The 13,473-nt window shown below is 44.6% G+C and overlaps 1 protein-coding gene across 1 annotated transcript in view; it reads right to left on the reverse strand.

The window, feature by feature from the left end:
- The window catches only part of DNAI1 (dynein axonemal intermediate chain 1), a 143,185-nt gene that overhangs the window by 31,409 nt on the left and 98,303 nt on the right, over positions 1 to 13,473 (reverse strand). Inside the window, exons 17-18 of the mRNA XM_088054323.1 lie at positions 11,578 to 11,726; positions 10,625 to 10,724 (exon numbers count right to left, since the gene is read on the reverse strand). Of these exons, the coding sequence (XP_087910449.1) occupies positions 10,625 to 10,724; positions 11,578 to 11,726 (249 nt within the window). The remainder of the gene's footprint in view (positions 1 to 10,624; positions 10,725 to 11,577; positions 11,727 to 13,473) is intronic.

Below are 13,473 nucleotides of genomic sequence, written 5' to 3' on the forward strand. Positions count from 1 at the left end.
TGTGAATTTTGACCTGACACTTGAGGTCTCAAAGTCCAGCAAAGGTAACTTCAATTTCCTGCCTCTCGGCATAAAGCACTCTGGCTTGTATTTTACACCTATTGTCTTACTACCTCAGAAAAGGAACAAGCACTCTTTCAAACATATCAGTCTCCCATGAGCCATACTCATTAAAGATCTGATTTCTTGCCTTCATTAATTTAGTAATCTAAGAGCCTGGGAAATGCTCACTGATTGAGTAGCACCATTTAATCTAGGGGAAAAAAAAAAAAAAAGAGTGTCAGGGAATTAGTGGCCAGGTTTCTTCTTGGCAGCCAGCTCTGTACTGCTCTGTAGGCTGTCAATGTACCCCCCCCACACACACACATCCTGCCCAGCCCTGCACTGGATAAAGATGGCATGGCCAAAGGCTCAGTGCTGGAGTGCTGAGCAATTTAAATCACTCTGGGTGAGGCTCTTTCTCAAAAATGTCACGAGCAGCCCAGACAAGCACAATGCCTGGGACAAGAACTTGAAACTATCAGCAATGTGGAGAAGGTCAAAAGCAAACAAGTTTATGAATGTTCCTACTATAAAGCTCCTCTTTTATGAGCTTCTAAACAAATGGGCTTGTTTTCCTTTGCCAAGGGAATCATGGAAAAGAACAAACTATTTCAGTTCTTCAGCTGGAAATATCAGCCTCCTATCAGCTGTCAGACACACCAGATGGAGGGGTGGGTCACAGGCACTGAGAAGGACTTCAGAGGCTTTGATTTAGAGACCCACAGTTACTCTTAGGAGAAAGGGAAATGGGGTCAGAGCAACACTGGTTTTGCTTTGGGAAGTAGCCTAAAAATGGGCACAGGGCTTCCCACAGCACTAGAGACAGGTTAATAGTGCTTCAAAGCAGCAGAGCTACATGTGGCCAGCACCATCTATAGAGCTGCCGAGGGTTTTCTGCCCCAAGAATTGGAGATTGAAAACCTGCAGCTCTCCTTGAGGCTCCTAGTCCCCTATCTCAAAGTCCCTAGACCCTTGCTCTGCTGGCTCAGGTTCTGAAATTAAGGATTATGGAGTGGGATCTAGCTGGATCTCCCATCACAGAGACTCACCAACCACACACAGTTTTCTCTCCATCCTACTGCCATGGTGGCCCCTGCCTCAAGATCACTAGTTGCACACAGAGATGGCCTCTCAGGTTTTGCATGACGAGCCCTCTCAGAGTATATGACCCAGAGAAAAGCAACCACAAGTGCTACCCAACCCCATGTGTGACTCCAGTATCAAATTCATGGGGAGACAGGATGACCAGAACCAGAACCACATCCAAAACCTCCTTCATGGAGAACAGGTTCCAGGGCAGGCACCCATCCAGCAGCACCCAAACAAGAACTGATAATCAGACAGTCAGGCATCTGGTATAAATGGGCATTTTTATAAAAGCTGTTACTTATGTCATTATCCTTTCAGAGTTTACAAACCAGCGAGATTCCTCCTCTTTTCTAGCAGCTCTGCATGCCTCTTCTCATGCTGTCGAGGCTGGTCCCTCACTGCAGGTGCTGAGACCTGGAGCCATCACATTTGCTCACACTCATCCAGGAGCAATTTAGAAACTACAGAGTGAAGGTTTCAAACCTCTGTTTTTCAGATCTCCAAAGTATTTCCATTTTGGTGTACATCAGCAGAGAAGGAAGCAGAAGCCTCCTGACAAGCTCATTTCAGTACCCTCTGCAGATTCCGTAGAAACAAGTGAGGAATCTGGAAGGCCTGGAAATCTGCCTGCTGTAGACCACAGTGGACACCTTATTTTTTTCTGCTAATGAGCTAAAAATACAATGAGTAAGGGCATTTCAGTTCTTTTTTACAGAGTACTTAGGAGCAATATGTGGCAGCTTGCTCAAAGGAAAAAGAAACAAGAAACATGGAAAAAGACACAAAGAGAGATGTAAAATAACTCTGAAAATGTCTGAAATAGGAAAGTGCAAGAATTCCGTTCTGTTTCACCCATAACTATAGAAGAATAGAACTCTGAGCAGTAACCAATTACTCTGACAGCAGTTTTATTTATGATCCTTGTAAACCTCTGTGCCTGCTCCAAGAAAGTGCAGGAGAAAATGTAGCACCTTCCAAATGAAGCCCAAGCTGCTGAGTTAAGCAGTTCCTTGCAGAATGGGGATTTATGAGCTGGTATCAGCCACAATCAAAAGAAACCTAGACCCACAGTACTGAAGTGCTGGACAGGCTGGTAGTAGATAAGACAGGCAGATGTTCAAGCAAATTTCTTGATGGAAGGGCAGCAATTCTGCTAAGTCCCTGAAAACAAGCACTGAATTTAAGAAGATGCCCATTTTTCTCTGAGGTGAGACCAAGTGAATTCTGCAGTTTCTGATGCTTTTTATCCAATCAGAACTATTTTAAACTGCCATCACAGTAACAGCAGAGTTTCTCTTCATGCTTGATGTACAGGCAATAATGGATCTAAGTTTATTGTGTCACCATTGCAGAAAATGTTTGACATAAATGAGCTGCTTTGATGCTTGACTTCCAAACCGCCAAAGAAATCCAGCTCAGTCTCAGCCAGACCAACAGCTCCTCTGTCTATAAATCATGCTAATGTGTTCCACCTCCTAAAGTACAGCTGTTCCCCACTTCAACTCCACATAGTTCCTCTGCAAGCATGGCATAGTGCATGTCCAAGGCAAGTACCACAGCTCCAGCATCAAACCACATTCAGAGTTTTGAACTTATTTTTCCCTTCCTGCTCTACCAACTGCACTTACAGCTTGAAAGCCAGCCCAGGCTCTTATCTGCTCAGCACCTCTGGGGTGACTTGGACCTCTGTCCTTATACGCTTTCACTCCCTGCCCTGAGGCAACAGGGAGGGAAATGCAAGAGGATGTGGAGGGAAGCAGAACCCTTGGCAGAACTTCTGTGCCATCAGAACAAACTACTTGATTCTTATGGCTCACAAAGAAGGGAGCTGAAGAGCTACTTTTACTGACACCGCCTTTATTTTGTCTTCAAACACCTACTGAATCTGCCATGGCTGTAGCCTTTCCTGTACTTTTATTCCAGTCTTACAAGCCTTCATTCCCCAGCAGTGGGCTGGACAATGCTAGCATGTTCAAAAACAAACCGATGGCATCCAGAACCAAGACTGGGGGGAAATATTTATGTGTGTAAGAACAAGGCAGATATGCCTGGTAACTTGGCAACAAAGAATAAAATCAGTGTAAGATCAAAAGGTGAGGGATAATTTAATACCATGCTGCCCTTTACCAGTTGACATCTCTTTCAGTACTTGGCTTTCACTGTCCTTTTGATCGATTTACCTCATTTTCTTGACTGAATCATAATCCCTCATCCATTTGAGAACTCCACAGATTATTTGTTTCAAACTCTCAGGTAATACATTCAACAAGTGGGCAGGCCACCCCCAGACTCTGTCTAACACCATGACAGCTACTGGAGCATGCCAAAAGCACTGGGAAGGCAGGGCAGCCCAGCTTGCCCTGCACTGGAGACCTTAGTTTGCTTGATTTCTGTATTGCCACTGTGGCAAGAACAGGTTGGAATACAGGTAATTTTCTCTGGCAGGACATTTTTCAGCTACAAATGAATGCTGTAAGACAGTTCTTGGTCCCTCTGACACGCAGGGCAGTCAGGGTCCTGGCAGGAGTACCGGAGACCTGACTCAAACAGCATTCATTGCCTTCCTGCTTCTGCAATGACAGCACAGGAATCCTGATCCTCAGTGGTCCTCATCATAAAATTCATGGCCTTTCACAGCACTTTCATGCTACTGGTGAAAGAACAGGCTCCAGCTCTTTTACAGGTATGTTCAGAGGCAGCTTTTTGCTTGGAGGATGAGCAGACATGTGAAAGCTACGTTTTGGGCTGAGCCAGCCAGGAGCTAGCTGCAGGTTCTGAGGTATGGGAGAGGGCTAAGCACATCTCTCTGTCCTGCAGCATCCCAGCCTGCTGCTTCAGGGCACATGACACAGCAGTGAAAAGAATGCCTGTCACCTGACGTAACTGTAGGGCTGTATCTCTTATCTTCTCATTCAGTAAGAACTGGGTCATTCCCAATTTGACATGGTGGGAAAGCAGCATCAGCCTTAGGTGATTTGACTCAGCTCCCACAAGTTAGTAAGAAATCAAAGCCTCAGCATGCAGAAGAGCTGCTATTCATTCGGACAAGCTGAGGACTATTTGACCTCTTCTGGAAACCCCAATACATTGTTTTACAAGAAGGTGCTTGTTTATCCAAGCTAAATTCCTTGCTTGTCAGCAGTTCTGCCAGCCTGGCTCTCCCCTGAATGTCTTGGTGATTAGGATAAAGCAGTGTACTTAAGTCAACATGTAAGCATGTGCTACATCCCCTTCCTCTCATCTACCAGAACTATTACTCTTAAGAAAAGCATTAGATTGGTTTCATGTGATACAGCCTTAGTGAAACCTTACTAGACTGCCTGCTCCTTGATCCACCATTACTCACACATAGAACAACCAATGATTTGTCCCAGGATATTTCTGGGTAGCTTGTTTAGGCTGGCTAATCTCCTCTGCACTGTCACCATACTGAATACTAGGCAAAGAGTCTTTCTTTTCAGTCTTCTGACACTTCCCTATTCTGCCATCCACCACAAAGACCCGATGAAGAGCAGGGAGATTGTTTCAACCAGTCCTTTGAGTGGCCCAAGGCAAATCTCCTAAGCCTGAGATATCTGAATACACACCCCAGTTGTGCCAGTCCCTCTGTGCTCTCTCTGCTGTGACCCTCAGTCAGTGGGTCATTCAGACCCTGATGTCAGGTCAAAACTGTCCTCTCACACCCTGACCAAGCCCCATCTCTTCTCATGCTGGCAGGGTGCTGGCTATGCCCTGCCAGGGAGAGTCAGCACTGTCGGCTGGGGCAAGGGCAAGGGCAAGGGCAGGCAGTTGCACAAGAAAGGGCAGCACCACATCTGGTGGGAGAGGCAGTCACTGGTCTCTGCCACCTGCACCCCATGGCAGGCCAGCAAAGCTGCACACAGGGCAGACACTGAGCTGTCATGGTTTGGAGCCTGGCATTTAAAACAAACCTGCACAGATTGCAGGTCATTATAAAATGCCAAGGAATAAAGATCAAGGTTCAGGAGCTGCTGTCTCTGTACAGAAGGATTTGACACACAGCTGGAGGTTCTCAGTGGCCAAAACAACAAAAGTCCAAACTTGCAAATTCAAACCTAAGTGAGGAGTCATTTCTAGCAGTGAATTAATTCATTAATTAAGAGCAGAGAGGGGCAGCTTTATAAACTCTTTCAGATTCTCCTGTTAGACTCTGTGCCCCCAGTAGGTCTTTACACAAAGCCTAACAGATTAATCAACATGCAAAATCTTTTGAGATGCTGTCAAAATCATTTTTTTGATTCACAAATCCATGAAGCAGAAAAAGGCAAACTTGGTTCCTGTGTGCCTGAAGTTAATCTCAGTGGATCATTTTTGTCAAAATGCTGTATTTCATAATCTGAAAGAGCAATAGCTTTAGTAATGAAAAACTGGCCTGTGAGCCTCTCTGTAAAAAAACTATTTCTGTAAAGCCATTTACAAAAGGGGTTTAAATTTGACTTTGTACTGAAACTAACTACCATGCTGATAAAGTCACCTAACCTGCAATCAGTAGATAATGGATGTGAGTGAGCAGTAGGGTCCTGAGATTCCTGATGCCCATTTGAGGCTTGGAGGCCACTAGAGCATGCTATGATGGGATGGGGGCTGCATCAGTGTAGAAGTGAGGGCTCAGAGCCTGCAATAGCAAACCAAAGTCTTCCAGCCCAGCTTTATTCCCTAAAAACAGCTGCTACTGGAGAGAAATGCTGATGCACAAAGTGTCTGGTGGCAGAGGGAGGAGAATGGGGAACAGTCTAATTGGCACAAAGTGAAGGCAGCATTAATTTTGGGACTCTGACCATCTATCTCATCGAGCACGGACATGCCACCAGCCCTTGTTCTAAAGCGGACTCTCCAGCAGTCCACATCAATCTCAAGGATTCAGCAGGGAATAAGAATGAGCCTTTTAGGTTTTGCAGCAGAAGAAAATGAACAGTTTTAAAAGAAACAGCCACTTATGCTGCAAATACAATTCCAAGCCAAAAGCTTCTTTTTTTTTTTTTTAAGAAAGCTTCTACCTGCTTTAGCCTACTCAAAGGTCCTTCTGGGCGATGGCAAAGAGACTCTTGCACATTCAGTGTCTTTAGATCCCTGCAATTGCTCCGGTCATGGTCAGAGAGCTAGGAAAGACCTTTTCCCAGCCCTGCAGAGCTAGTGGTGGCCCCATAAGGTATGGATAATTCCCCTAATTAAAGGGAGGAGGCAAGATTCAAATGCAGCAAGGGCATCTGTAGTCATGCTCACTGTCCTGACACCTCCAGGCAAAAGCATCAACAGATGAGACGCCTGCTGGCACCCCTGATTCATGCCCTACAGGGAGAGGCAGGACTAAGTAAAAAATAGGAAATATCTGCAAACCTGAAAGGTTTAACAAGCTTCTTGTCTGCAAAATCATTCATGCTTTAGAGATAGAGTTTAGCTTTAGCTTCAAGTCCATGCTAAATGGGCAGCAAGTTTCTGCAAATTCCTCTGTGTGCACTCACACACATGTGCCAGCACTAAGCAAGTGCTTCTGTCTTCACTGAGAAAGGATGGGCATCAAGACCAGCTGGCAGAATAACCTTGGCACGTTATCCTGTGAACTAGATTCAACAGAAAGCTGGTCTTCAAGGCTTCACATTCAAAACAGTTGTACTAACAGTAAAACATTTATATATAAGCAGGAAAGAGCACACTCTCTTCCTGAGCAGCAGCACAAACAATTAACTAATTTCCTGAAGGTTTGGGCTGTTTCAAGTTTTTCACATCTTGAAAGGTCAACAGTTTCACTAATGGGGGAAAGCCCTGGAGCATATGTCTGACCAGTATTCTCTGCAGAGTGTAAATGGCATTTATCTTGAGGCTATGAGTATTTACTACAGATGGTTATAACAGGACCTTCCTCTTGCTGCACTAGTAAGGAAGAACACAGCCCACAAAAACATGAGAGGGAATGGCCTTGTACTGTTTACAGGCCTGTGGTAAAACCCCTGGGATCCTCCTTTTCACACAGGACATATCACTGGGTCACAGGATTAGAAGGCAATTCAGGTTGAAAGAGACTCACAAAAATCTCTAACCTGATGCTTAAAGAAGGGTCAACTCTGGAGACAGATGTGGTTGTTCAGGGCTCTGTCTAATCTGGTATTGAAGCCACCCATGGACAGACAGCAAGCTATTTCACTACCTAACTGCCTACAGAGCTAAAGTTTTTCCACATATCGAGCCCAAACCCCTCATTTCAACTCACTTCAGCTGTTGCGTCTCAGCATCACTTCATGTGCTGCTGTGAAGATCTTGGCTCAAGCTTCTCAATGACCTCCTTGGAGATACTGGCAGGCTGCTGGGCCCCTTCTCCAGGCTGAAAAAGCCCAGTTTGACCACACCATCACACCCATTACTTAGGGCAGCTATGGCCCACAGCCTGGGATCCAGGCAGGAGGACACTTGTGAGATGAGTATTTGGCTTTTTTAACAGGTGTAACAACTCATGCATGAATTCTGCACACACAGAACTGGAGGAAATGCCAACACCATTTCCTTCCTCAATGAAAGTAAGTAAAAGACGACCAAGAGTAAGTTTCAGGTATGACTCCCATTTTTATATGTTTCAATTATTTTTTTATGCTTTAAATGTAAGTTTAAGACTTAAAGCAAATTCCCAAAAGATAATGCTGCTGAATGCTGCAGGATTGAATTCCATCCCTTTAATTTTTCTGCCCTCTGCCCCTACAGTAATCTGACCAATATCTCCACATTTCCTGTACCCTAAATGGAAGTGTCCAGGTATTCAGTTTGACCTCAATTTTTTTTTATTTCCAAAGTGAGTCTCTCATCCCAGCTAGCCTTTTTCTTCCTGTCAGGCTTTTACCACCTACAACACAAGGTGTTCTCTTTTATGAATCTCTCTTTATGATCTTTCTGAAATAAAATGATCAGCAAGGAGAGCAGGAAACTAAGGAAATTAACCAGAACATGATGGAGAGCAGTAGTAGCAGTTACTATCCACTGCACCAGCGGTGGACTGTGCACACTTGGGTTATTTATGAAGAGGCAGTGCGATCCAAAGCAGATGCCCAGCTGCCAACAAACACATTTTATCATAATGACCCTGATATTTACAGCTTTTATTAAATCCCTACCTCCTGGATTCATGGGGATTGAGAGATTTTTATATTCTAAAATGCCCCAATTTCCAAGTCAGTCTTAAGGGGCTCATATAGGTTTTGGACACATAGCATCAGCTTGAATAAGGAAAAGTGTTTTACAGAATATGCCAGGTATCTCCTGAAGATTGCAATTAGGCCCTGATTTTAAAATGACCTCCAGGCCACCTTCAAATTTTGCAGGCATGACTATGTGCAGATGCCAAGATAGAGGCTGCTTGCAAACAGGAGACCTTTAATGTTTTATTTTCTGGCTTCATGTCCTCTATTTTTCTGTTCTGGAGAATCATAGAACATCCTATTAATGCAGATTTTCCCCCCAGCATTAATGGAGCCTGCCCTTTGTGACGCACTGAGTTATTCACAAGAAGTGCACTCTGCTACACAGTGGAATATGTCCAGAACAGAAAAGGCTGTAAACAACTATTTATTCCACTTCCACTGCAGATCTAGAAGGTTCTGTTCAACAATAGCAACTAAGCTATGTCTCAGAGACACCCTGCTGCAGACAGCATGGTTAGTAGCTAACACAGAGGCCCAGTACTCCTTTCAGCATCAGCCCTGGCCAGCCTACTGCAATAGGAAGGCAGCTGTTGCTGGACCTGTCCTGCTAGCCAGCCCAGCTTTGGACTGCTACTGGTTGATGATCACTCTTCTCAGAGTTTGGGATAGAAAGCATAAAGCAGAATTAGATCCTATTAAACTAAGTTCTATTTAGGATTACTGAATTAGATCCAAGGATAGCCACATGAGATACCCTAGGTGCAGTGCTGCCAAATCAAACAGATTTCTGCCTTATCAGTAGCTTCATACAGACCCCAGGTCCATGGATGCTGTGGACAACCTGTGGGTGGGATGGGAAGACCCCACAGAGCTCTTGCCAAGACCACAACAGTTTCTATGCAACAGGTAAAGCTCTGAGAAAGAAGAGTGGCATGAGACATCTCTAGAGATGAGCTATCACTGCCAAAACTTGACCACATAACTAGGAAACCCAAGTACACACAGTGTTTATCCTCCATCTGTCCACGCTGCTCAGGATGTATCCCTGCCTGCAAATATCTCCATCCTTTTCCCCACAGTTAGGCACCAGGACACAGCTGGGGTACCCACAGCTCTCTGCCCTGCTTACCCCAGCACTCAGTCAAAGCTGTGACTGCCAGCAGAACCCTTGCACACTCAGTGCCACTTGTGGAAAACAAGTCAGAGGATGTGACTGATGCACTGAATGCACTCTCTGCCTTCATGCAGGCCCCTCGTTTGGTGTATGGGAGACTGGGGACAGACAGACCCACAAAAGAAGGACCCAATCCTGACCCTGACTGTGAAGGAAGAGCATCAACATTCTGTAGGCTGTGGCACCCTGAGCTTTCCTGGGAGACGTTGTGACCCAGTGAAGAGATTTCTATTGCTCAGGAGAGACAAAAATTCACAGACTGAGACAGTGTATCAGTGAAATTATTTTCTTGCTATAACATAAAGGTTAAGCTACAATAAAGTAGCCAAGGCATCAATTCACTGATGGGGATACATAAAGGCTATTCTTTTGCTAGAGTAACTCTGGCCAAACTGCACAGACTTTCCAGTTTATACCAGGTAAACATAAAGCTCATGGTAACAGAGCAATGTGTTCTTATAGTTTTCAACCAGTATTGATGGATAGCTACATGTCCTGGCTACTTGTCAAGCCCAAATTAACCATCTGAGCTACTGCTATACATGGTTAGAGGCAAAAATATAACTGCCATCATGGCAATATTAGGACTGGTCTATGGAGTTCATTACCAAACTATTACTCTTAAAGACAGCCCCACACAGGGTGCAAAAATATTGATTTAATTTAACTGGAGTGAAGTTCTATTGGCTGACCCTGGGCATATTACTATAATTGATTTTTAAGTATCAGTGTAAGTATATAACCACTTTATTCTCTTGTTTCTCTACACCTTGAAAGTTTAGAATAAACACCCTGACATCAGCTTGTACAGGGAGGTTCTGATCTGGAACATTTTCTCTCCATCCCCAGGGATGTACTGGGGATTTCATAAGGAGGAAGTTCAATGTTTTAGTCATACCATGTACAAGCTACACACCTGCACTCTCATGGTTAACAGGAGAACAGGGAGGGACTTGCATGCATTAGCAACACCTACTTTGAGAAGGACTGAGAGATTAATGCCCAGGGATGTGTATGCCAAAGGCAGTAAAGTATAGAGAGGGTTGGTTGCTGCTGATAGCTCCCTGACAGGCTTGGCCAGGATAGGGCTGGCCTATTCCCACACTCAGCCCTAATCTCCTTTGACTTTCTCTCAGCTCGAATCAAAGCAGTGTTGCTCCCAGACTCTCACCTGGCCATCGATGGTGACTGCAGCAAACACCGTGGAGGAGTAAGGAGACCACGCAACATCCCCTACAGCAGTACCCAGGTCATAAACAAACATTGGAGTCCTATAAAAAAAGACACAGAGAGAAGAATTCATGTAAACACATGCCACTCTGGAAGTGTGACACTAAGCCATGAGCACTTGGATGTTGCAGAAGTGGGAGATGGGGTATTTCTCCATGTCAGATAACAGCCAGGGTCTGAGACAAAGGCAAAGCAAAGCTGAGCATCAATACAAATGGGTCAGAATTTGACCTGCTGCAATGAGAAGAGAGGTAGCATCTTCCTTTCTTTCTTTCTTTCTGAAAGCATTTTGAAAACTTCTTCTCAACACACACAGTAAGATGGAGGCTCTCTGATTAATATTAATAACCATATGGGAAAAAGTTATCTCCCTTCTCTGGACTTCTGACAACAACATTGAATATTACAGCAGTATTGGCAACAGGAAATATGTGACTCTGACTGATTTACAACAAAATCAATTTCCTGATTGAAACTAGACATTTCTTAACCACTAACCCTGAACTCCATTCCATATTTTAAAATGGTCCAATTTTTATTTCTTCTCTGGCTCTTTGGAGGTTTCTGGCCCCTGAAGCTATAAGCCAGTACCTGACATTTCTCTGTGGCATTTCTCTGCCACAGTAGGTCCTGCCTAAAGGAAGCCAGATCTGAAGTAAAGCAGTCAGGCTCTGTGCTGAGCTATGCTGCTTGGCAAGTTCCTGGGGTGGCTGATGCTGTATCTTGTATCTCATACCTGAGGAGTACAAATCTGAGTACAAAAAAATAAAAAAGCAATTAGCATTATCAACACCTGGGAAGGAAACTGAGACTGAGGTATGAGCAGAGTCAACATGTGCTGCTGGCATGTCAGGCTGGACCTCCTTGCCCACACCAGAACCCAGCAGGACCTACTTGATGGTGTGATCCCAGATCTTGACTGTCCAGTCAGAGCTGCAGGAAATGAAGACTTTCAAGTGGAAGGGATTCCAGCTGACTGAGTCTACAGCCATGTGATGGGCTTCAAACACATCCAGAAACTGGCTTGAATAACTTTTTGAACACTGCAATAGAAAGAATTATTCAATAATCAGACCTAGACCTCCTGAAGCTTAAATTCATGTAGAAAGATGCCTCTGATTACTTGTATGGCCTCTCAGGATCTTTTGGGCTGGCTGGGAAGAGGTGGCTGGTACCCAGAGGTGCTACAGAAAATCAATAATTTAGCACATGCTGTTTCACCCCACTTGTAGGCAACATCCTGCTCCCCTCTGCAACACACAGAGATAGGAATTGAAGTTGTCTGGTTGGATTTAATCAGCCAGACCCCAGAGACCATTCTTGACTGTGGGAGCTACATTGCCTTCCTGCCAGCCTGGGCTCCTGCTGTGCTTCTCCTGTGTAAAAGGTTCACAAGAAAGGCAGGAGAGAAGATCCCTGTGCTGTTCAGGAGCACTGTGTGCTCCCAGCACTGTGTACTGCTCAGGAGCACAAACACTCACAGCTCTGTATGCATTTGAAGCAGCACAGTTAAAACCTCCAGTAACAGTGCTGTCAGCACAAGAATGTCTTACCAGTCCCTTTGACTCTAAGGACTTTGGAAAGCTGCTGTAAGTCCTCCCCTGTCACCACCCTGGACATCACATGACTCTGCAGCTCATTCTGTTGTGCCACTTGAGACTTCCCAGAGCGGTGTGAGAACCACAGAGGTTGTTCAGGACTCAGGCATGTCCCTGACAGGTGAGGGAGCCCCACTGAATGGCAGCCAACAGCAGCCTGTGAACTGGACAATGCCTACACAGACATGCAGGGGTCAGACCAGCATCATCACAGCTGTGGGTGCTGCTGAACTGAAAAATGAAGGATGTCTTCAAGAGCTGGAAAAGGAAAACATTTGGCACCCTTGGAAAAGTCACTTTGAGCTTATGAAGCTTATGAAGCAGGGAGAAATTACAATCTAATTGCCTGCAAGGAGATTTGATCCAGATCCTGTCAGTTCTGTGTACACAGAAATTTTAGGTTATCCTCTCCAAACCTCCTTCTCTCCAAGCACATTAGTGGTTTTCTTCATTAGCAACGAAGACCCAATCTCACATGAAATGTCCTTTTGCTTGTGTTCTCACACAAGCTGTGTCCATACAGCAGCTTAGAGCTGGTTTCAGAATTTTCTGTTGGTTTGCCTCACTACTATCACAGCAATGACTTTTCATTACTCCCTACTGAATGCAGCACCATATCATCTGCCCAAGTAGCAGGACTGCTGAAGTGTTACATGACATCAATTCTTGCAAACCAAAGATCTCACTAATCATAAGGCTTAACTGCTTATTACAAGTGACACTTACTGCCTGGGTACTGTTCACTGGTGCAGGTACTGAAATAAGGGTGCTAAAGCATTCCCACAGTAGCAGCTCCTACATTCCTGAGAGCCTTCTTGTGGTAGAAAATGGAAACAGAAAGTGGCTCATGTCCCATTGAGACTTAGCAACAGTGTCTATAGCTTATAATAGTAATAGTTATAGCTTATGTAGCTAATAAATATATACCTAATAGCTGTAGCTTATAGCTAATAGCTTGTTGCATACCCTGTGTTGCTGCCCCTCCATTTAATTGTGGGACAGAAATCTCCTTTAATGTCATGTTTCATAACATTACTTCATAATTCTTAATGTTCAGCCATCAGGAAAATCAGTACTTGGATCGTTTTGAAAGTCACTTTGCTGGAAACAGACAGAGCGGATCAAGTAATTAACACAAGAGAGAAGCTGCTTTGTCCATCTGTCCTTTCAAGTGTGTGAATTGAAGGTCCTT

This window comes from Pseudopodoces humilis, chromosome 4 (genome assembly GCF_049639895.1).
Source record: "Pseudopodoces humilis isolate 2021_Gansu_Grassland_sample_001 chromosome 4, ASM4963989v1, whole genome shotgun sequence".
Lineage (NCBI taxonomy): Eukaryota > Metazoa > Chordata > Aves > Passeriformes > Paridae > Pseudopodoces > Pseudopodoces humilis.